Source organism: Physcomitrium patens, chromosome 1, assembly GCF_059467195.1.
Source record: "Physcomitrium patens ecotype Gransden chromosome 1, ASM5946719v1, whole genome shotgun sequence".
Lineage (NCBI taxonomy): Eukaryota > Viridiplantae > Streptophyta > Bryopsida > Funariales > Funariaceae > Physcomitrium > Physcomitrium patens.
The window spans coordinates 22,949,925-22,970,713 of record NC_143410.1 but is presented as its reverse complement, the minus strand read 5'-3'; the positions used below and the strand labels follow the sequence as shown (position 1 = coordinate 22,970,713).

The 20,789-nt window shown below is 39.1% G+C and overlaps 4 protein-coding genes across 18 annotated transcripts; 1 reads left to right on the top strand and 3 right to left on the bottom strand.

The window, feature by feature from the left end:
- Positions 1–125: 125 nt before the first annotated feature.
- Positions 126–4,325, bottom strand: LOC112286687 (spermidine synthase). Of its 13 annotated transcripts, none has more exons than XR_016505186.1 (8): positions 3,984–4,322; positions 2,523–2,676; positions 2,164–2,286; positions 1,881–1,985; positions 1,591–1,663; positions 1,113–1,184; positions 738–933; positions 126–442 (listed from the first exon to the last, which is right to left on the bottom strand). XR_016505186.1 is itself a non-coding variant. In XM_090253753.1 (7 exons), exons 1-7 carry the CDS (start codon positions 4,021–4,023, stop codon positions 202–204), a joined length of 807 nt encoding a protein of 268 aa, XP_090109879.1. In that variant the 5' UTR covers positions 4,024–4,323; the 3' UTR covers positions 126–201. The 13 variants fall into 13 exon arrangements, 3 of the variants coding, with proteins under 3 accessions (XP_090109879.1, XP_024384598.1, XP_024384614.1); XR_016505179.1 differs by having other exon boundaries at positions 2,164–2,282; XR_016505181.1 differs by lacking the exon at positions 2,523–2,676 and having other exon boundaries at positions 738–946; positions 3,964–4,325.
- Positions 4,326–11,570: 7,245 nt separating this feature from the next.
- LOC112292081 (uncharacterized) lies at positions 11,571–14,173 on the top strand. Of its 2 annotated transcripts, none has more exons than XM_024540237.3 (2): positions 11,571–12,829; positions 13,068–14,173. In XM_024540237.3, exons 1-2 carry the CDS (start codon positions 12,428–12,430, stop codon positions 13,554–13,556), a joined length of 891 nt encoding a protein of 296 aa, XP_024396005.1. In that variant the 5' UTR covers positions 11,571–12,427; the 3' UTR covers positions 13,557–14,173. The 2 variants fall into 2 exon arrangements, with proteins under 2 accessions (XP_024396005.1, XP_024395995.1); XM_024540227.3 differs by having other exon boundaries at positions 11,750–12,829; positions 13,065–14,173.
- A 3,101-nt stretch (positions 14,174–17,274) lies between these two features.
- On the bottom strand, positions 17,275–18,054 carry LOC141045885 (uncharacterized). Of its 2 annotated transcripts, none has more exons than XM_073536999.2 (2): positions 17,913–18,054; positions 17,275–17,747 (listed from the first exon to the last, which is right to left on the bottom strand). In XM_073536999.2, the coding sequence occupies exons 1-2, from the start codon at positions 17,942–17,944 to the stop codon at positions 17,411–17,413; spliced, it is 369 nt and encodes a 122-aa protein (XP_073393100.1). In that variant the 5' UTR covers positions 17,945–18,054; the 3' UTR covers positions 17,275–17,410. The 2 variants fall into 2 exon arrangements, with proteins under 2 accessions (XP_073393100.1, XP_073393104.1); XM_073537003.2 differs by having other exon boundaries at positions 17,275–17,738; positions 17,913–18,049.
- On the bottom strand, positions 17,878–20,455 carry LOC112287021 (AUGMIN subunit 1). The gene is made up of 6 exons (XM_024529615.3): positions 19,857–20,455; positions 19,589–19,721; positions 19,153–19,287; positions 18,871–18,994; positions 18,451–18,588; positions 17,878–18,245 (listed from the first exon to the last, which is right to left on the bottom strand). Exons 1-6 carry the CDS (start codon positions 20,116–20,118, stop codon positions 18,135–18,137), a joined length of 903 nt encoding a protein of 300 aa, XP_024385383.1. The 5' UTR covers positions 20,119–20,455; the 3' UTR covers positions 17,878–18,134.
- Positions 20,456–20,789: the final 334 nt, after the last annotated feature.

The following is a 20,789-nucleotide window of genomic DNA, read 5'->3' as shown; positions in this document are numbered from 1 at the left end:
GATATGGAAACAGAATATGAGGCGTTCAATCAGGTGTTTATGCTCTCGCATCAAACGCCATAAAAAAGGAGTGCAAAATTGGTCAAAATGCAAGGAAACCAAAAAACACACCCGTAATCTCCGACTTCATAGCCAAGAATTGGCTTTAATAAACCAGTGGCCTTCATTGAGCCGAACCAAAAGATTTGGAGAGAACAGATCTTAACGTTCTCCTTTCCCATCACAATGTAGATGGAAGTATGCAGCAAGCAAATTTATTGAAAAATAACCTCGCTGCCGTTCATACAAGGTCTTCTTCACCTGTGCTTCTACCCTATCACGGAGCACTAGGAACTGGATGAAGCATAAAACATTGGAGTCTCGTTTAAGATGGAGGTGGTGTAAGCAAATGCTCCAATTCCTGCCTAGCAAATTGAGGCAAAAAAAATGCTGCCGCGTGCATCTGCCATCGGCAACCACCGAACAACACGTCAAGACTTTCAGGACTCTGAAGTGAACATGTGTGATTTTCACACTGTAGATTTCATGAAGTACATTCTCATTTCTCTGATCAACTAGTTGAGGCATACAGCAACTGCACATAAATCCACACAACATGAAATGCGCCACACAAGTAGCAAATGAAGAGCAGGGAAGTACTGACAGATGAATTGTAGAACTTGGGACAGTTAGATGTATATAGCAAAAGCTTGCATTCCTGCCGCAAAAAAACTCTCCAGGGTCGGTGATTAATTCACCTTAGGTAGGTTGGAACACTAGTCCAAGCATAGTTAATAGAACCCTTGGAGGAATGACGACAAGCTCCTACAATATCTTTGATAATACGCATATGCAGCCAAAGACTTTCCGCCTGTGTGCAGATAACACCTCCTGGTCGCAGTGCTCAATCCAATGTCTTGTAAAATAGCCTTTCAAACAATGCCTGAGCACGACCTATACCACCATACTGAAAAAAATACTGAATATCCATAGAAGAAGAGTAACTCTTTGAACTCTATTAACTGACTAATAAGTCCCCAAAAATTGAAATTGCATGACTTGGCAACACTTATCACTTTTCCCTCTAAGAAGGCACATTTTCAATCACTTGGTCAAAGTAGGGCCAAACTCACCAACAGGATCAGAAGAATCAACAATGATGGCGTCATATGTCCCCTCCGGAACCGCCTTCAAAAATGACACTCCTGCAGACAAAATCACCATTAGATTAGGTTTTTGTCCTAGCCATCATTCAATTCCACTGACACAAGAAAATACATGATCACCCTATCCTCGCGAAGTTGTGAACCATGAGGAACTTGAAATCAGGCAAATTAAATGTTCTGTTGCAAACGCAAGGCCGTTTAATCAACACCTCCTAGAATGCAGAGACTACTATCATGTAATACATCGAGTGTAGATTCCAAATCATTTAACACCAGGTACTCTGGACATTATTCAAGCGAGATCTTCTCTAACATCACGCGTCAAAACAATCATGAGCTGCATTTACATGACCTAGCGAAATAAAGTTTGATGGAAATCCAAAAAATGCCTTCACAAATCAATGTCGATGTTGATTAATGTAGTGAAACGGCAGCTTCATCGTACCATCTCCAATATGAAGGTTCACTCGAGGGTCCTCGAATCCTATGGCAACATCAGGAATAAATTCTTTGGCTACCTGCGAGTGAATCAATATCAGATTTGTTCCTTTTCTCTTCTCCTCTTCTTTTCTTTTGTGTGTGCGTGTGTATGTACAGTGTGTAGGAGGGTTGTGGTTACCAAGCACAGTCTTTCGTCAGAAACTAACTTCAGCGTACTCTTACTTCTACATAATACAAGGACAAAGCAACCACGATCTTAACAGAGCCATTAAATTAGAAGGGAAGTCAACTCACATCGACAACTAACTTGTCGATCTCACAAATGTCGATCTGTTCAACAGACTTGTGTCGAGCAATCTCCCCCAGCACCCCTCCGTCACCTCCGCCAACAACTAGCACCTGCTTTCAAAACAAGGACATCATAACATGTCACTGAAATTGTATACACCTGTTCAAAAGACTGAAGCTCAAAACAATACAATAATCAGCGCATAGTTCCCACACGACTTAAATGATTACCACAAGTCACACACAATGTTTTGACAACTTCAACCAAAATCAAAATGTAGAAGACCACCTTCTTAGGGTCCGGAATTGAACAAAGAGGAAGATGGATAATCATCTCCTGGTAAGCGCACTCATAGCGCTGAGTGAGCTGAATCACGCCGTCCAGAACGAGAACCCTTCCATAGGTAGCTGACTGAGGAAACAGTGGAAAATTTCAGAAATTATACGATCTCAATTTTCGAATCCACAGTAAAAACTGTAAATGACACATTATATATATATATATATATATATATATATATATATATACCATCCACTTATTTTCGATCAAATGCTTCACAAATCAAAGTACTCATTCACAAGCAGGACCTTCAACAGCCTCTACCAAGGGTTTAAGCGGAATACGTATCGCAAGTACGGATTTCTTACCGTCACAGGCAAGAGCATGTAAGGTCATTACTGAGACATAAGTAGCATAGTTCATTCCATTAATTTTTGTGGCTTATCTCAAAAGCAACAACGTCTCGATAGTTGGACTTGCCCTCAAATAAAAATTTCTCTACCTTCAGAGAATGCGCTACACCTATACCACAAGAGAAAGAGACGAAAAACCTACATTAGATGTTACACATTCAAGTCTACCAACGGTCACATTATTTACTATCTGTTGAACAGAAGATGTGTAATGTGTTTACGGTGTGAGCTTCACAAGTATCATGAACTCGTTAACAAGCCACCAATTTTCGAGAATTCGAGTTCAAGGGTTCAACGAGCCAACCAAAAAGAAGAGCACTGGCTTGATCGAAAGCCCTACAATGTTCAGTCATTTGGCGTATTCAAAAGTTCAGAAGGAATTCAGTGGAGTGAAAATTCAGCGAAAGAGTTTGTAAAAATTACAAAGCCTCGCACAAGCAACAGATTTAGTTGGCACCATAATAAAGAAATGTAGCCACACCACATAAATTTTAGTCTAGACAGCTCAACGTACTGAAGCCAGTAAGAGTTGCAGAGGTAAATTTTATATATCTGATCAATTTTAAATCATCAAAAAATGCAGAAATTCAACAGTCACTGCGGTGTAGATCACAACTAAGCAACGAGCTTCCCCACTATCGTTGTCGAATATAGCACTTCGATGACCAAGTGAAGAGATCTTCACATTCAGAGAATCCTCTAGCAGATTATCGTGCAAAGACATACGAAGCCTTCACTAACAAAATTTGAACATTGCGAAAAAGTAAAATTTATGCTTCGCTTTAATTACGGGGTGCAATTAGCATTGTGCTACTTCATGACAAAAAAGAACGCCAAAGAAACTCAATCAAATCGCAATTTTAATTTTCCTGAATTCCAAATAACCTAATTATTACAGAGAATTCACTCAAGCGTCCAGAAAAGTGGAGCTAAAAAGCCCCACAATGTCATCCTAGCGTAGTCGAATTCCGAACTCATGGCATCAACCAAGTGATGCATGAAGAACAACAGACACGTACGCGATTATAGATTCCATAGGAACCAACATAAACCAGTAACATTCCAAATTCGCCATAAATACTCACCTGGAAGCGCAAAATCCCTCTCAATTACAGGCCCACAACACCCACGCACAACTATAGCGCAACAATCCGTCACCACTGGCTAACTCTCTAGCTCAATCTCCTCCTCCGCTCAATACAACTCTCCACAAAATCAAAAACAAAAAACAAAAAACACTCCACTTCATCACACCACAAGTCCACCGAAAAAGACGAAGAACCACCACAACCAACCAGACACCAAAAGCTTTTGGAAATGACACAAACAAACAAACCAACAAACAAACGCAACAGCACTGCCGCATTCCAGTAATGAAGAGAGGTGGGAAACGCACACAGGCACGCAGGTGCGCACCTGGCCACATGGGACTAATCTCGGAGAACCATCCGGGCATGATGCTGGACAAATTCGCGCGCGCTGTGGAGGGTTACTGTCCCTCATTGCGCAGCAGCAGGACTCTCCACAGCGCGCGCGAATTACTGTCCTGCATTACTGTGACAGGCATGATTGTCCTGCTGCTGCGCAATGACCTCCGCGGCGTTGCGGGGGCCCCCGCCCCCCTGCTGCTGCAGCCCCTCCGCCGCCGCAGCGTCGTCGTCGTCATGGTCCTCGCATCCTCCTCCTCGTCCTCCCATGGCCATGGCCGTTGCGTTGCGTTGCGCTGCGTGGGTCGTCGTCGTTGGGGAGGAGGTGGGGTTACTGGAATTCCTACGTAAGTACATCTCCCCCCCCTCCCCCCCTTCCACGATATCCCTTGCTTCGTCCGCCGTTCTCGTCGTCCCCGACGACATCCATAGCGTCCTGTTTTCTTCGTCCATGCGACAACTCCAGAGCTTGCCGTCGAGCTGGTCCCGGTGAGGAACGACGTCGGGGGGGGGGGGGTATGACGACTTCGTTCGTTCGTTCGTTGGTGGGTGAAGTGTGAGTCGGGGATGGGGTGCCTAGGGCTTGTTTCTTTCTTGCTTTGTGGGTTGCTTGGTCCTAATATTCCTATCCCTCTATGTGTGTAGATCCCCTACTGTTTGTCATGCTCCCCACCCATGAATGTGAAACTTGCCTCCCTCTCCTTTGGCCATGCCAATTCTGCATCCCAGATTAATTGTTCATGGTATTGGCTTAGCTGGCAACCCAATGGCAAACCATGTCCATCCCTGTTTGGGTTGAGCCATGACTTGTTCATTGCACCATGACATGTTTCATGTGTAATTTGTGTTGATGACCTTGTTGTCCCTATACCCACTTTTGTGTTTACTTTACACCTTCACTACATTCATTGGATTTGGATGATGATCACCCTTCACATTCAAATTTTATTATATTCTGTTCATTTCTCATGTTTATGGCATCTCAAATGCTAATATTGTAACCATCTTCATTGTAAAACTTTATTGTATAAGACATTGCAATTGTGAGATGGATTTTCAAGAACATTAAACCTTGTGTCAAGATATGGATGCATTCAAGTGAAAAGTATTGAATGACAATTTGGAAAAACGAAATGCTTTTACATATTTAAGACCATTTAATACACTTGTTATTTTAAAAGGATGTATGTTGTGTTATCATTTTTTGGATCAATTCTTATAAACATGTAATTGTGGTATTGTTAATACTTGTATGAAACAGTATGTAAAATCCATCAAATTTTATCAAGTAACAAAAAGAAATAAAACAAATAAAACAAATTTAAATTCATAAATTCATAAAAAACGAGAAATGAAATTGTACAATGCAATGATGTTTTATACTTTTCATTCTTTTTGTTGATTGAGTTTTCTCACAATAATCATTATAAAATCTTGAAATAGTAACAATAGTCCTCTCAAGACATCTATAAAAAAAGTATTGAGAATTAGAGCTGATAATTTATTAAATTATATGTATATATGCATATAGAGTGTTGCTAATGACAACATACTGTATCATCCATCCCATGTCATCATACTTTTTGCTATTCTCACCACAACCTACAACCAATTCAATATATTTCTTCAAAAAATCTTATTTAAAATATGTTTTTTATATACTTTTATTTTGATTTTTTAAAATTTTAATAAAAATATGATTTTTGTGACAATAGAAAAAACTATGGTGGATAGTAAAATTGTAATGGAAACAACAGAAATTGTAGTTGCATTAGGAAAAATTGTGATAGAATTAGCAATAATATATATATATATATATATATATATGCATGTATATTTTCACATATATACATGCACATACATATTTTTTGTGGAATTGAGTCTATTTAAATCTCCACATGTATGCACAAATATGTATGTGTACATGTTTTTTTATCTATGTATGTTTGTCTATATTTATCCACGGAAATATCCAAAATTCAGAACAAGTTTTTGATTTGGCTTCACTTATGTATATAATAGTAATAAATTTAAATAATTTTGTAAACACAATTTAAATATCATTTAACTTTATTATTATTATTATTATTGTCTATATTATATTATGAGGTTTTCAAAATAAAAAATAGTAAAACAATCTTTTTGATTCATACTCATATACAAAACCTTTTGGTGTGTGTCCTTGAAATTTACTAATTGGTTGAACTTTTTTCTCTGTCATAGAAATCTTTGAATGGATGGCTTTTAGAGAAAGGAAGTTGGCTCTTGTTTTAAAGTTTTCAAAGGGAATTTTTGAAAATCTATCTTTTTAAAAGGGAATTTGTTCTAAAAGATTTAATTCTGAATATGCAGTGCGGGTTTGGAATTTCTTGAAATTTATTCCAAATTCAAATTAACTAGGAATTGAATACCGAAACTTTTAATTATTAAAAAATAGTGATTTTTCAGAGTAGTTTAAGCTTCGAAAATAAGCTTATATAGACAAAAGAATAGAACTGGAATTAAATACCTCAAACATATGAAAAAATAAACTTAACAATGATATGAACAAGTTATACACATATACATTTTGAAAACTAAAAATATATTTATATATGTAAATGCAAAAACCATAACTTTACAATTTTGGTATTGAATAAATATAAAAACATGGAAAATAAAATCTTGGAGGCCAAACCCAAAGCAAAGATAAATGTGTTTTTATTAATATATACAGTTATTATGTAGTTTTCTAAATTTGCAAGTAATCTACCAAGATACTTTGAGATTTCATGGATGTCACCTAAATATTTTTTTATGAGGAATATATATATTCTTGGATGTCATTAAATGATTTTAAGGACTAAAATAAAACATAAAACATAAATAAATAAATAAATAAATAAATAAAGGTAATATAACAAGACTAAATGAAAGAAAGGTGTTATTTGAGAATCAATCACAACCTTGGTGTAATTGAGGTTTAATTGATTTAAATGGAAAGTCGACCTTAAATGGTGATGCCTTCAAATGGCTTTATAAGTGAATGAAAAAATTACAGAAATTGGAGTGCAGTTGCCATGCAAGCAATAGGTGTGATTCCTTGAGATGTAAATGCATTTAAGATGTTGGCATATGAAGCATGTAGAGTAGTATTTGCTTGGCAGTAGAATTATTTTACCAACAGTTGCAATGCTATGCAATTATTTTTTAAAGAAATAATAGTGCCATGTTAAAAATTAAAGAATTTTGAGTAGCAATCACATGTATTTATAGAAATTTTAAAATTAAAATAATATATATAGACAAATAGAGAATTTATTAATTTTCACAAATATATAATATTATATTTATCTATAGATTTTACTTTGCTATTTTTTATTATAATATTTATTAGAGATAATGGTTTATTTTCAAATAATTTTCTATTGGATATGTTTTTTGAATAATTTTTAATGTAAAAGATATACATATGATAATGGTGAATAGACAAAAAAATATACTAAAAAATAAAATATTTCAAATATATGAAATTTATACAACATGTTTATTATTTATGGTAAACCATTCAATGAATTTAATAATTTAATTCGTATCAAATAAAATACCCACATTTAAAAAAATATAAACATAATAATATTTTTAAAAATATATATATATATATATATATATATTTTATATTGATGATAATAAGACAAAAATTCCAATTTTATGGTCAATTTCTGGTAATTTTTATGTGTCTTTTTCTACTATGTAATATCATTTCAGAAATAAACATAGTACTATACTTTAATTGAATTATTAAAATATATTATTATTAATTATAATCGTTTTTATTTAAAATGTTAAGTAAATAGAAATAATAATATTTTTTATAATTTTTTAAAGGTTAATGTATATTTTTAAAATGTGTAAAAAATAGAATTATATTATGAAAATATTATTTTTTATTGTATTACAGTTTGTAATATTTTTTAAATATATTTAAAAAACATTACTTATGAAAATCATGAAGAATGCATTGCAATAGGATATAAGTTTAAGTAATGTAAATGAAAACAAATTTAGTTTCCAACACCAAAGATTTAAGAAAACTAATGCATATAATAAGTATTGTTTTAAGTTTGTATATAAAAAGTTTATGATCTAACATCATGGATTTTAAAGGGTGAAAATACTAGCAATTTAATTTGTAATTGACATTTGGGCACAATGGCTAAAACTGCCATATGATGGTTTGGTTGGCCATATTATGATTTAGTAGGCTACTCAACTATGTATTAATTACTATCTCAAATATATTGCTAGAAGTTATTAAGTGTTCATATTTCCATACATTCTCTGATGATGTACAAGCTAAAAAATAAATTGTGTCTCTTTCAAATGTTATATTCCATAAGTTTTAGCAAAATAATTATACATATGTGTATTAAAAAAAACATGTATTTTTTTCTAATCTAGAACTAAATCATGTCTATAAACTATAATAAAAAAAACTTTTCATTATTCTATTCAACAGAAATATTAAGTTTTGTAGAAATCGTATTTAAATTTTGTGACATAAAATACTCACTTATTTTTTTCTACTATGCTTTTTGGATTTATATAAGTTTTAGTTTTTGAAATTACATAGTAATGATAATTTAACTTTAAAATGTAAATTTAAAAATATTTATGTATATATATATATATTTATATATAATTTTGGTTTTGTTTGTATTCTTTTATTTTTTTATGTATGTGATAGTATTTACATCTTCAATTGTAATAATTCTATAAAGAGTATATAAAAAAATATGTATATAATTAGAGGAACAATCTAATTATGATTAATGCTTTACTTTTTGTATAAAACTTTTAGCAACAAATTTAACCTTGTAGAGCTCTACTTAACCATATGCATTATTCTTGAGTTGTATCATTTTATAAGTCTCTTGTTACACTATTCTTAAAATAATAAAATTTAAATTCAGATTTCATATAAGTAAGTTCAACCACTAATTCTAAATACTTTTTTAATAAAATTTTCTAAAATTCCTTTCACTTGCTTAATTTTCTTTGTGTTTAACAAACTTTAGGTAAAAGCTCTAACATAAATTTGAATAAACAACAGTATTTGTATTGTGCAGAAAAAGAATACATTCCAACTCATTTTTTCTTTTTCTTTTTCTCTTTCTTTTCATCCCTTCTTTTATGACCTTCTAAGTATAAAATCAACCTGAAAAGATTTATAGATTTTATCCCATCACAAGCTCTGAAAGTTGTAGCCCCCTTGCCTTCTCTCTTACAAGCACACAGACCTTTTTTCATTTCTGTATTTGCTAATTATGTTATAAAATTCAAAATCCCAAATACCCTCCAGAGCAAAGAAGGAAACAAGGACTTTCAAAATAAGGAACATTTTTTTTCTTCCTTTCTTGTACTCTCTCCTCCTCCTCCTTCTTCTTTTTGGGTTTAGGGTTGTGTGGGATAATAATGGTGGTGACGGAACCACCTTTGAGTTCACACAATCAGCCATGATGGAACCCAAATGGCAGAAAGAGGGGACAGATATAGAGAATGGGGGAGGGGGGATGTGGATGATGGCAGTGATGATAGCAAAATACTTTTTTCTATTTAATTAATTAATTAATTTTGCCCTTCATTTACAATCATGTCATATCATATCATAGACTAGTAAGGGAGGAAAGTGCCCAACACACACATGTAAATATATATATATATATATATATATATATTGTTCTCCCTCTCCTTCCTCATACAGTTGCAAGAATAAGATTTTTCACCCAATGAGAGAATGAGAGAGAGAGAGAGCACATAATGGCACTCTAGGTGGGGGGTGGGGGTGGGGTGAGTGGGGGGCCACAAACCCTAGAAATGCAGAGCTGTGGCTGTGGCAACCACTGCAAGCCAACTAGAGACGCATGCAGATGAGTGAGTGCAACAAATGATCACTCACTGTGTGGGGTTTTGGATGGCAAACCATGAAATGACAGTGCTCTCATTCCCATCAAACATGTTACCTTGCAGGCTTCTTCACATTTATTTCAGGCCCACCAAGAGAGGCAATTCCCTTTGGAGAGTGATTGAGTGAGTGAGTGTATGTGTGTGTTGTTTTTGTTTTTGTTTTTCTCCTTCTCTCCTGTCTGGGAAGTTGGATCAGTTGGGCTGGGTAGGGTTTTGTCTCCCCCAAAATCATGAGCCAAGGAGGGTCCAAAGGTACAGGGCAAGAAAAGAGTTGAGTGAGTGAGCTCATGAGTTTACCTGAATCACACTGCCTCTCACACTCTAACAACAAAGACAACAACAACAATAATGGAGTATGTATGTGTGTGTGAGTGTGTGTATATATATATATGTGTGTGTACAAACAGTGGTGGTGCAACAGATATACCTACTTCTTGAGGTAGCTATTGGCATGTGGGTAAGAGGGTGGGGGAGGGGCAAAGAAGAGACAGGGAAATCAGTGAAACTTGAGCAGGGCAATAGAAGAGTACATGTACCCCCACCCACAACATGCAGAAATAAATAAGAATCTCAGAAAAGGAAGGAAGTAGAAGAAGGCTGTGTACTGAGCATGGGGGGTCTTATTCAGTTTCAATGAGAACCAGGACTGCCCTCATGTAAGGAATTTATTGAAGGTCTAGGGAGGGGGGGGGGGGTAGAGATGGGAGAGCCATAGTAGAGAGAGTATTAGTGTGTTTGTTTTAGTAGAATGAATAAATGAGTGAGTGAGTGAGTGAGTGAATGAAACTACATGAATGGTTCCACTGTTGAACAAAGAGCAGCAGCAGCATAGTGATGCCCTTATGGACTTAAATTCTACATCTTTCTCTCAAGTGCACCATTCAGAAGTGTGTCATTGGGGTTTTTAAGGCACGTCCCAGTCATGGGCTGTAGTGTCCTTGTACTGTAGTTGAGGGAAGTAAATGAATGATTTCCATGCTCAGCTGAAAGATATGTATACATGACTAAATTAAGTAAACAAATTAATAGCACACGGTGGCAGGGATCTGCCAAGTAATGAAGCCTGGGGGACAGAATTAAAACTAACTCAGGACATGGGGATGAAGAGACTCTCTCACTCTTCCCCACCCTTCCCACAGACCCCATTCAATTCAAAATTGTTGTTGTTGTTGTTGTTGTTTCCCCCCCCCCTTCTGACATGGCATGTACAGCTGATTACTGGGACCATGACGAGCAAATGGACAAAGACCAAACGAGACGCCTGTCAACAAACAAACTCGTGGGAGCTCTAACAGATGAATGTAGAGGGCCAGAGAATGCAAAGCCAAGGCAAAGAAGAAACAAAAGAGGGAGAGAGATCCACTCTAACCAAGTTTTGTCCCCACGCGCATCAATGCTGCCCCCCTGCCACAGACGGTTTACGACTCACACTCGTATTGTGCACATCTCATTCATTCATCCATTCAACGCATCGTTTGTTGTTGTTGTTGTTGTTGTAATCGTAGTAGTTGTGAGATCCGCTGGTTTCATGATGCACTGGAGACCAGGAGCAGCGGGGTGGAGTTGCGTTGCGTTGTTTTGATTTGATTTAATTTCGGCAGTAGGGAGAGGATGGAATAATAACACTGTGGATGCGGGTACTCGATGCTGCTACGACGATCTGGAGAGTAGTAGTAGTAGTAGCACTCGGGGTTCTACGGCTAACAGTCCCTCCCCCCTTCTTTCTGTCACCATCTCATCATTCGTGTCCGTCATCGTCCCCCACTTTTACTCTCACTCTCTCTCATTCACTCACTCTCACTCACTCATTTTCAGCTTTAATCTTCCGGTTTCTGCGCGGTTTGTGCTGTGTGTTTGACTGCAGCTCACTTACAGCACTTCCCATTCTGCTTCTCCACCCATTGCCCTCCCTCTTCCTGCCCCTCTCCGATCCATTGCCGCCCTTGTATCGACGTCCCTGTCGCGTCCTCTTCCCAATTGGGCCTGGTCGAATTTGAGTATTCGCTGTGTGCAAGGTGAAGAAGATGTGATGGTCGTTGACGTCGGCGGATGGTGGTGTATGTGTGGCGCGGGGAAGCATTGAAGCCGGTGTTTGCTGCTACTGGTTGTGGTAGGGAGTTGGGTCGTTGCTGCATTTGTGTGGGTGTATGGGCGAAGTTTGGAGGTGGGTGCTGGTGAGAGGGTGGTGGGGGACAGGGGTGGCGATTGCTGTGTGTGTGTGTGCGCGTCGAAAGCCTGAAATTGTGAACTGAGCTTCGTTCGGTAGCGCACGCTCTAGTATCCGTCCACAGGTGTAATCGTCACTCGAACATTGCCGAGCGAGGAGTTTTCTGTCACTTTGAATATTAGCACATGAGTAGCGGTGCTACGAAGTGAAAGAAGTAGTGCTGGGGGAGTTCAGCCGACGCTCGACGGGAGCGTGCGAGAGAGAAAATTGATTGATTGATCGGTTAAGCCGGTTGCGAGAGATACAAGGGTAGGCTTGCGATGGGGAGAGCTGGGCGCGTGGCCCCGCGCACTTGCTCGACAATCGAACTCCGCACTCATACGTCGTCATTGACAATATCGCTTCCGGCGTATGTCTCCAAGCCGGGGTTGGGTTGCCCGCCATCGCCGAGCACTCCCGTCCAAGTTGCGCCAGCTCCTGCAAGGCTCGCTCGTCTGGCTTGGCCTCAGGATGCTGTGCAGGTGGTGCAGCTCCAGTTAGAAGCTCTTCGGTCGCACTCCATGGAAGCGATTGAATCTTCGACCCGTAAACGCGGTCTCGTTACGTCCAACTCCCACGAGACTCTGGACGCTTCTCTGAATAAAGTCACCTCTGGTCTCGAAGTGGCGCTGAAAACACAACCTGCCTTGCCCGAGGACTGGGAACAGTTTTTGGACCTCAAGGTTGGACATGTGAAAACTTCTCTCCTTCAATTCTTATTGTGAATTTCGTGTATCTTAGCGACATTCCTTTCCTCTTTCTATCATCCAGTTTAGTTTCGCTGTACCATTTGCAGGAAAGTCGAATCTATCGATGCATTTGTGATCGCCTTACAATCATTTTTGTTTAGTCCTTATTATATACTTGTGTGTGTTTATCCTTTTTGGCTGGGTTTTTTTAACATAGTTACGGTTCCAGCAGACAGGACAGTTCTACTACTTCCACTGGAGTTCTTGTAAGAGAACGAAGCACGACCCTCGAGAGCTCATTCGTCGAGCTGACGAATCCGTCCAAGCTCACATGCGGGAAGCGCACATTCGAGGAGAATCGTCCATTGAGCACACAGAGACTGCTTCTTCGCGTGAAGATGAAAGTGACGAAATCGACATGGACAGTGGAGCTGTCAGCTGTTGTCCACCCGATGTGTGCGAGAAAACCAGCGGATTCTGCTCCGATGCATCGGAATGGTGCGCAGACAGGGAGCTTGGCAGTGGTGATTCAATGTGGGGGAGAACCAGAGAGGAAGAGCTGTCTACAAGCGATTGCGGGAAGGATACCAAGAGCCCATCGACAGTGATGGTAGTCTCTGGATGCCACAGCTGCTCAATGTTTGTCATGCTCTGTTCGTCGTCTCCAGCGTGTCCGAGCTGCGGGGTTCGCGTGCAGTCAGATCAGGGTGGGATCCGCTAGGGGGAAACGACCTGCGAAGGTCGCACTAGAAGCCTTGCTTATGGTCATTGTCAGGAAAAAGACAATGACAATGACTCTAAGCAACGTTGGAGCAAGCAGCATTGGATGGGGAATGCTTTGTCAGGAGAGTTGATTCATACGTCTCCCGATCCACGAGCTTGAGTCCTACCCCAGAAGCCCGCCGTATCGCAGACAAGATTTTTCCTCGAGCGCTCTGGAGGTCCAAAATCACGCATGCTTAGGTTCATTGTCAGGAAAAAGACAATGACAATGCCTCTAAGCAGCCAGCTTGCGACTACTACTCTGAGGACACGATGTAGTCTCAAAGTGACCGCTACTTTTAACGGAGGACCCTCAATCAGAAGTCCGATGCCTTTCTCTGCCAGGAAAAAAACATGAGGGAACGGTCTGAAGAGAGTCGACGTTGCCAGTCCCCTTGAAGACAGTTGACCTGTTGGAAATCCTTGACAGGATATCCGTGTACATTAGAGACCTCTCGGGTCGCTTTACGATTTTGTACTTCGAGTTTCTTTCACTTTGCAGAAGAGGAGTGGACACCTCGTCAGTTTTTCTCACTTGTTGACTGCAGTCAACAAATATCATCTCGATGGAAGATATTTCGTGTGTGTATGTGTGTGAAGTCTGCCTGGAGCTTTGTTGCATGGTTTGCAGATTCCTGTGCATTTTGCATATGCCTCCCCCCACCCACAGCGCTGTGCATGATGCGAAGCTGACTGTGCTGCAAGCTCCGCGTTGTTGTGTGCAAAGTGAGACAGTCGATCAATTGAGTTCGCAGGGAACTTCATTACCTGACATACCCCGTCCAATGCACATTCTTTCAAGAGATCAGGCACTGTCTGCCATATCATGTCCTCTGTACTTGCTTCTGTCAGCGTGTGTGACCTAGTTTGAAATTTGGCGCCACAGTCGATGCCTTCGTCCATGAGGTGAGAGCACGCTCTTTCCGACGCACATGCCAATATCCTCGAAGGGTTTCAGACGAAGTGTTAATGACTGATCATTTTCTTTAAGCTTTTTTATTACTCCAAATCGTGTAAACAACAACAGACACAGAAAAATGCGGAAGACTCCACGGCGTTCGATGCAGTAGAATCCTAGATATCGTCTTCCAGAGAATCACTGCAGTATTTACTGATGTTAGAAAGGAGAACTTCACTATTCCCCACTTTCGAAACAAAGGGAATAAAACTACGTAGCTGCAGCGCTGAGAACCAAAATGAAGCCTGCAACTCGCTAAACACAGCAAGTGCACGTAAAAGACGCCACACAGAGACTGTTTACAGCCCTGGACCAATAACTGGCGATGTAGTCTACCTCGTGCCACCGTACTTGTGTATCTATTTCTCTTCATGAGAGCGTACCCCACCTTAAATAAAAAGTGTTAAAAAGTCAGGGCCAGTTTCAAATCAATCCTGCCTAGCCATTATCATTACAACGTCTAGGAACGAACCCAAGAACTTGAGAGAGTAGCGAGGGGACTTCACCGTCACCAGGTGCAGGTTAACAACGCAAGATCCCCATGACGGGGAAGACCCACAGGCAGGTAGTTTCATTCGGGCCATGCAAAGCTGCGTCTATCCATCAGCCAGCAGTGAAAGCATCCCCAAAAACGAGAAAAAGCACAACGCAGAGCGACATGGAAAGGCAGCAGCCAGCCGGGGTGGCACCCACCCACCATCGCCATCAATTGTCAGCAGTGTGAGTGGGTCAGGGGCAGACATGGAGCTGGGCGGTGACGCAGACCGGGAGTAATGACGCATCCATCGCTCCTCTGCTTCTGCTGGCTGGGCTGGGCTGGGCTGGCTCCAGATGCTGCAGTGCAGTGCAGTGCAGCAGAAGCAGAAGAAGGGTAGAGCCTCAATCCCCCTCCCTCTTTATTGCGACTGAATCAGTGAGTGAGTGAGTTACTGTTGTTGATGTTGATGTTGTTGTTATTCCTCTGTTACTCTTCTCTTTGGCATTCTATCCTATCTGATCTTAGCTTCGCTTGTTTATTTATTTCCTGGCCCTGTTTGGCGTTGTATTGCAAATGGACTTTTGTACTGAATGAATGAAGAACACACTAATGGCACCACAAGGGGAGGGAGGGAGGGAGGGAGGGAGGGAGGAAGGTGAAACACAACATCTGATTATTATTATTCATTATTCATTATCATTATTCACTATTCGACATTTCTTTAAACTTCAATGGAAACAAAAGTAGGCATTTGGCTCTGTCTTCCTCTTCATTGCTCCTCAAGCTGGCTATTATTTTTCTTACATTATTACTATTTTTTTAATTTTTCCTTGACAGATTTGTTTTGTTTTTCTATTGGCATTGATTATCAAGTTGTTTTTAACAGCAGCTGTTGTCTTATATATGTTCTTAGCAGGTATCTATCACAGAATTTGTTTTGTTTTGTTTTCCCCCCTTCCACTCAATTTGGTTTTCCTTTGTGTTATTTCAAATTAGATGTTTTCAAAGTTGTGGCTGATTGAGCACATTATAAAAGAAGATTGTTATAGGTTAAAATTACATTGGTTAATATTAATATAGGATCAAGAGGGTTGTATGCATATTGTCTTTCTCTATATTTGGATACTTAGACCACAAAGATCTTAAAATTTGTTCACTTATATTTTGATTTTTCTATTAATAATATAAAGTGCATATCAAAGCATGTATTTTCAATACAAGCAACTTCTAAGTGTTAACTTTGTTTGCTTTGGAAGTCAATTGTTCCCTCACTATTAAATATCATCTACTGCACTAAAAATTATTAACTATCAAAGGTTATTAATTAATAAAGTAATCAAGGAAAATTACATTGGTTGATTTTAACCTATATTTAATTTACATATCTAATTTTCATCAAGGGGATGTCTACTAAATAGTATTTTAGCAAAAAATTATTAAATAAACAATCATATTATTTGTAAATAACATCAATTTCATCGTTTAATCTTCTACTCATCCAATCCTTTGCTTGTCTTTGTCCTACTTTCTTTCTCCATCTCTCTCGTCACATATACAAATCAACATATATAGCTAGATTTCATAGGTATTTACCTTTGTTAATCAATAAAAATTAATATTTTATTTGATATCATATATTATCAACTATACATTAGAGAATAGAGCTTGTTCTAGAATTTTGATTAATTATCATAAGATATTAGGTTTTGAGAGATTAATTATTAGGAGGACAATTGTACTATGTTATAGTTAGTCATTCAGGTGAAATAAAAAGCAATACAATCTAGATGGGCATATGGACATATATAAATCTATAATTTTTATGCTTACTATTAAAAAAAATAATTTTTATTTATTTTTCTTTTAAGTATAGACTTTTAATAAGAGATTTTTTTTAGCATACGAGTATTTTATGATAAATTTAAAAGAAAACATATCTATAGTATGTATTATTAAAGAGTAAAGTAATCTTTTATTTGGATTTAACTAATACAAAAGAAATACATAATTTTTTATTAAAAATATTTTTTTTGGCAAATAGAGCCTAAGAATTGGAAATATTAAAATTCAAAGATTTTTTTAATTTATATATATATATATATATATATATAGATATTGCAAATGATAGCGAAACACTCGACACACAATTAAAACTAGTGCTCTTAAAGTTACGAACTCTAGAACGACTCCATTCTGCGTCAACAGTGAGAACCAACAAGTCATTGCAATCATTTAAGAAAGTATTGGCAAAATACTGATAGAATAATGAAGGGTTTGGTGGAGACAAAATGAGGCAAGTCCAGAGTAAAAGTAACTGATGAGGCAGTCACAACCATGTCATCATATTGAAGGACACGGCCCCTCTTGCATTATTTGCCTAAGGGTCATCAACTAAGCCACAAAACAAGAGTAGGACCACACTGAGAATGTGGACAACCAAGAGGACAGGAGTCTTCATATTGAAGTCCAATACTTTTGTCCAGCTGATATCAGGCATGTCAGATGAAAACCTTTCCAATACTTCAGCTGGTCCATTTTGAGCAGGAGCATATTTAATATACATAGCATATACCTTCACGATCAAAAGCGTCTTCAACTTGAAAGCTTCACCAGAAGTTAACGATGAAGACAGCAAACACCTTATCCGTGACGGATGGTGTGAGTTTCGCGTAATTGCGGCCATTTCCTTCCTATTTTGTGGTTGCCTGAAGTATCTACAGTCAATAAATTAGAACAGTAATGCGTACTAAATGGTACGATATTTTTCAGTAGCAAGGCAATGAAGCAAATGTGTAGCATCCACGAGATAGGTAATGACTGCATCACACTAAGGTGAATAAAAAGTTGAGGAACAAAGTTGGGGTGCAAAGCTTCACCACCTGCAAATGAAATGTGTAAATGACATGCGCATGAACTCAAGTGTGAGAATGTTATGATTCCGCTACCTCGCTGCGGTTGTCTCTAGACACACATGCTCTCTCTAATCCTGCTGGGTATACCTCCCATGAACGTAATTCATTTCAAGACCTCCAGCAATCAGAGACGTCTACTAAAATTCTTGATGTTCATATTTGAGGCGCATAGTTTCTAGCATAATATAATCACTCCTCAGGAGTATGAAGAGCTGAATGTAAGGCATCTTCCAAGTATTTCTCAGCAGCCTCATATTCTCGCCTTTTGTCTTCAATGGCAAGTCCGGCCAACGCCTTGTCCTGTCACCAGCCGATGTCAGCCAAAAATTAGTAAGGATAAAATCAAGCCTTAGTGTTCAATGCAAACGCTGAGATCGACAGAACCGGGTCCGCCCATAAGTTTTGTGAAAACGCACACAAATTGAATAAAAAAATATCTATAAATTGCCCCCCCCCCAAAAAAAAAGGGGGGGGGGGAAGAAATAGGTTCCAGGAAGAATAGTACAGGAGGCAGGTCTTGGTAGCTGCGAAGGGTATCAAGAATGGGCTTCGTCTTAGCCTCTAATTCATGACGATGCTCCACCATGGCCATCAACACGCCATGGCTTATATCTCTCGTGTAACCAAGTCGCCTTAATAAAGACTGCAATGCAAAGATTCAACAAAAATATTATCATGTTATGCTCTGATTCATTTCTTAAGGTCATGTCGACAATTTGTAGGACCTACGTACAACGAACATGAGACAAAAATATCAATCCCACAGATTTCTTCACATCTCCTCACGTCTACAAAAATCCTAGATCCGGAATAATAATCTATTATCCTGCTCCAAAAGTGCATACCCCGACACACTTTCTTGAGCAAATCCTGACGTTTCAAGATACTACATGGACCACCTCGGGATGTAAGAATTTCACTCCACCTTGTAGTTAGCAAGCTGCTGCAAGTATTGACGTTCTTTCGAGGCCATCATTTTGAGGTTAGTGTTCCATTGCATCATTGGCCCCTCCCGGAGAGCCACCTCCTCCTCAAGCTGACCAAGAGCCCTTCACCCCATACTCGTTAGAATGGGCAGCATACCTCATTAACCGAGCACTTTTAAACAGAAGTAGCCATAATAAAAGCTGTCCGTTCCGTACGTATCACCTTCAAAAGAGCTGAAAGTCATTCTTGCATATACACTCAAAAGGTGTAGAATGTTCACCTTTTCAGGTAGGTCAGTCGGGCAATGGCTTTCCGAGTGTAATCTAAGAGCATTTTGGATTCCCTTTGGGCCTTCGATCTTGTCTCCTCTAACTCGGTCTTCTTTAGTGAGAGCTCAGTTATAGCCATAAGGTAGCTGCCAAAAGAGAAAGAACCACATTTGGAATTCAACAAAAAAAAGAGGAAATAACAAAAAAAAAGAAAAAGAAAAAGAAAAAGGATGTGCAGAGCATTATTGACGATACGATACATCTTGTTGAGAATGTCAATCCCGAACATTGTAAAGGACAATGATATTCAAAGGGACCATAACTTCGAAGCAACCCAGTTGAACATGGATCAGACAAATTCTACCAATACCCTAAAATGCTGGACAAGAAGTGCCGTTAGGCTACAAAGCAGTTCTGGGTCGTTGAAAACTTCGGAGGACGACAAACCTAGTTGTTTCAGTATCCTTGAGGTCAAGCAGGTTGGCAACATTTGCAAGTGTATTTGCTGACATAACCCCAGTTTGCGAAAGGTTCTCTTGCGAAAGCCCCGTGCACTCGAGAGTTTCACGGATCCTGGCAGCTGCCATAGCCACGCATACTCATCACAAGAAGTTCACAATCAAAACAGCCATCACGGCCAAGGAGCCCCAGAGCTGATAATAAAATCACAACAACAGCTTCCAGTTGCTCCAGCTAGAGTATTACAACAGCACACCTTGACTGCGAAACTCGGCGGCCCGTTGCCGCAGATCCGCGGCCACAATGGTGGCAGACTGGGTGCGGTGTTGGGAAAGAACGGCAAGGTTATGAAGATGTGCCACAGTGCGCGGCGTGTACTCGAATTCCGGAACTTCTTTCCCCACAGCTTCAAATGCTCCCCGCAGCCATGCCTTCACATCCGCAACCTGCTGTGCATCAAAGACCCCATCCCCTGTCGCCCCATTTCCACCCTCCATTCCCCCACTCACACCTGCCATTTTCCTCCGCGTCCTCCTCCTCCTTGCTCTCCTTCACTATTCACCGCCTCGTCGAACCATGATTCCAATCTCTACAACCCAACATTCAAATTCCCAACGCAGCTGCAGTAGCCTCTCACCGCAAACACTACCAAAATCTTCAACAACAACAACAACAACAATAATGCCCCCACGCCAGTACCGTCATCATCGTAATCTCGGACAATAATCCCTCAATACCCACCCAACAACACCTTCACATTTTCCGATCTTCACAAGCTCTGCTGTGACAGAATCGTAGAAGTAGTAGAAGAAGAAGGAGCAGAAACAGAGCTCTACTATCTCTCGCTCGCTCGCTCTCTCTATTAGTGCTGGAGGAGCATTCCACTCCGGAACTAGTCGAGTGCAGGCTCTACTCTCGGAGTCCGACGCTCGACCGTTCCATATGGAATTGGCTCTGCCCCACGTTGAGTTTCTTTCGGTCCTGGTTCAGAGTTGAATAATAGCCCAGAACAGGATGGATCAATATTTGTATACATAATGTGAAGAGTTCAGGATAGTTTCAATTAGATGTATTATTATTATTATTTTTTCTTTTTTTGGTGTACTATTTTACTAATAAGATACAAAATAATAATAATAATAATAATAATAATACATCTAATTGAATATCAATAAGGATAAGGGTAACA

Bases quoted from the DNA above. Each gene is read 5' to 3' on its own strand.
- LOC112286687 (XM_024528830.3), bottom strand. From the start codon at position 4,070: ATGAGGGACAGTAACCCTCCACAGCGCGCGCGAATTTGTCCAGCATCA. The intron at 1,986-2,163 runs GTGGTCTTCTAC...TTTTGAAAGCAG, and splicing joins CAATTCCGGACCCTAAGAAG to GTGCTAGTTGTTGGCGGAGG. The intron at 1,185-1,590 runs GTACGATGAAGC...TTTTGTCTGCAG, and splicing joins GAACCTTCATATTGGAGATG to GAGTGTCATTTTTGAAGGCG.
- LOC112292081 (XM_024540227.3), top strand. From the start codon at position 12,428: ATGGGGAGAGCTGGGCGCGTGGCCCCGCGCACTTGCTCGACAATCGAA. The intron at 12,830-13,064 runs GTTGGACATGTG...TTACGGTTCCAG, and splicing joins AACAGTTTTTGGACCTCAAG to CAGACAGGACAGTTCTACTA.
- LOC141045885 (XM_073536999.2), bottom strand. From the start codon at position 17,944: ATGCGCATGTCATTTACACATTTCATTTGCAG. The intron at 17,748-17,912 runs GTGGTGAAGCTT...TATTGACTGTAG, and splicing joins TTTACACATTTCATTTGCAG to ATACTTCAGGCAACCACAAA.
- LOC112287021 (XM_024529615.3), bottom strand. From the start codon at position 20,118: ATGGCAGGTGTGAGTGGGGGAATGGAGGGTGGAAATGGGGCGACAGGG. The intron at 18,589-18,870 runs GTGGAGTGAAAT...TTTGCATTGCAG, and splicing joins AGCAGCTTGCTAACTACAAG to TCTTTATTAAGGCGACTTGG. The intron at 18,246-18,450 runs GTACTATTCTTC...GGCTGGTGACAG, and splicing joins GCTACCAAGACCTGCCTCCT to GACAAGGCGTTGGCCGGACT.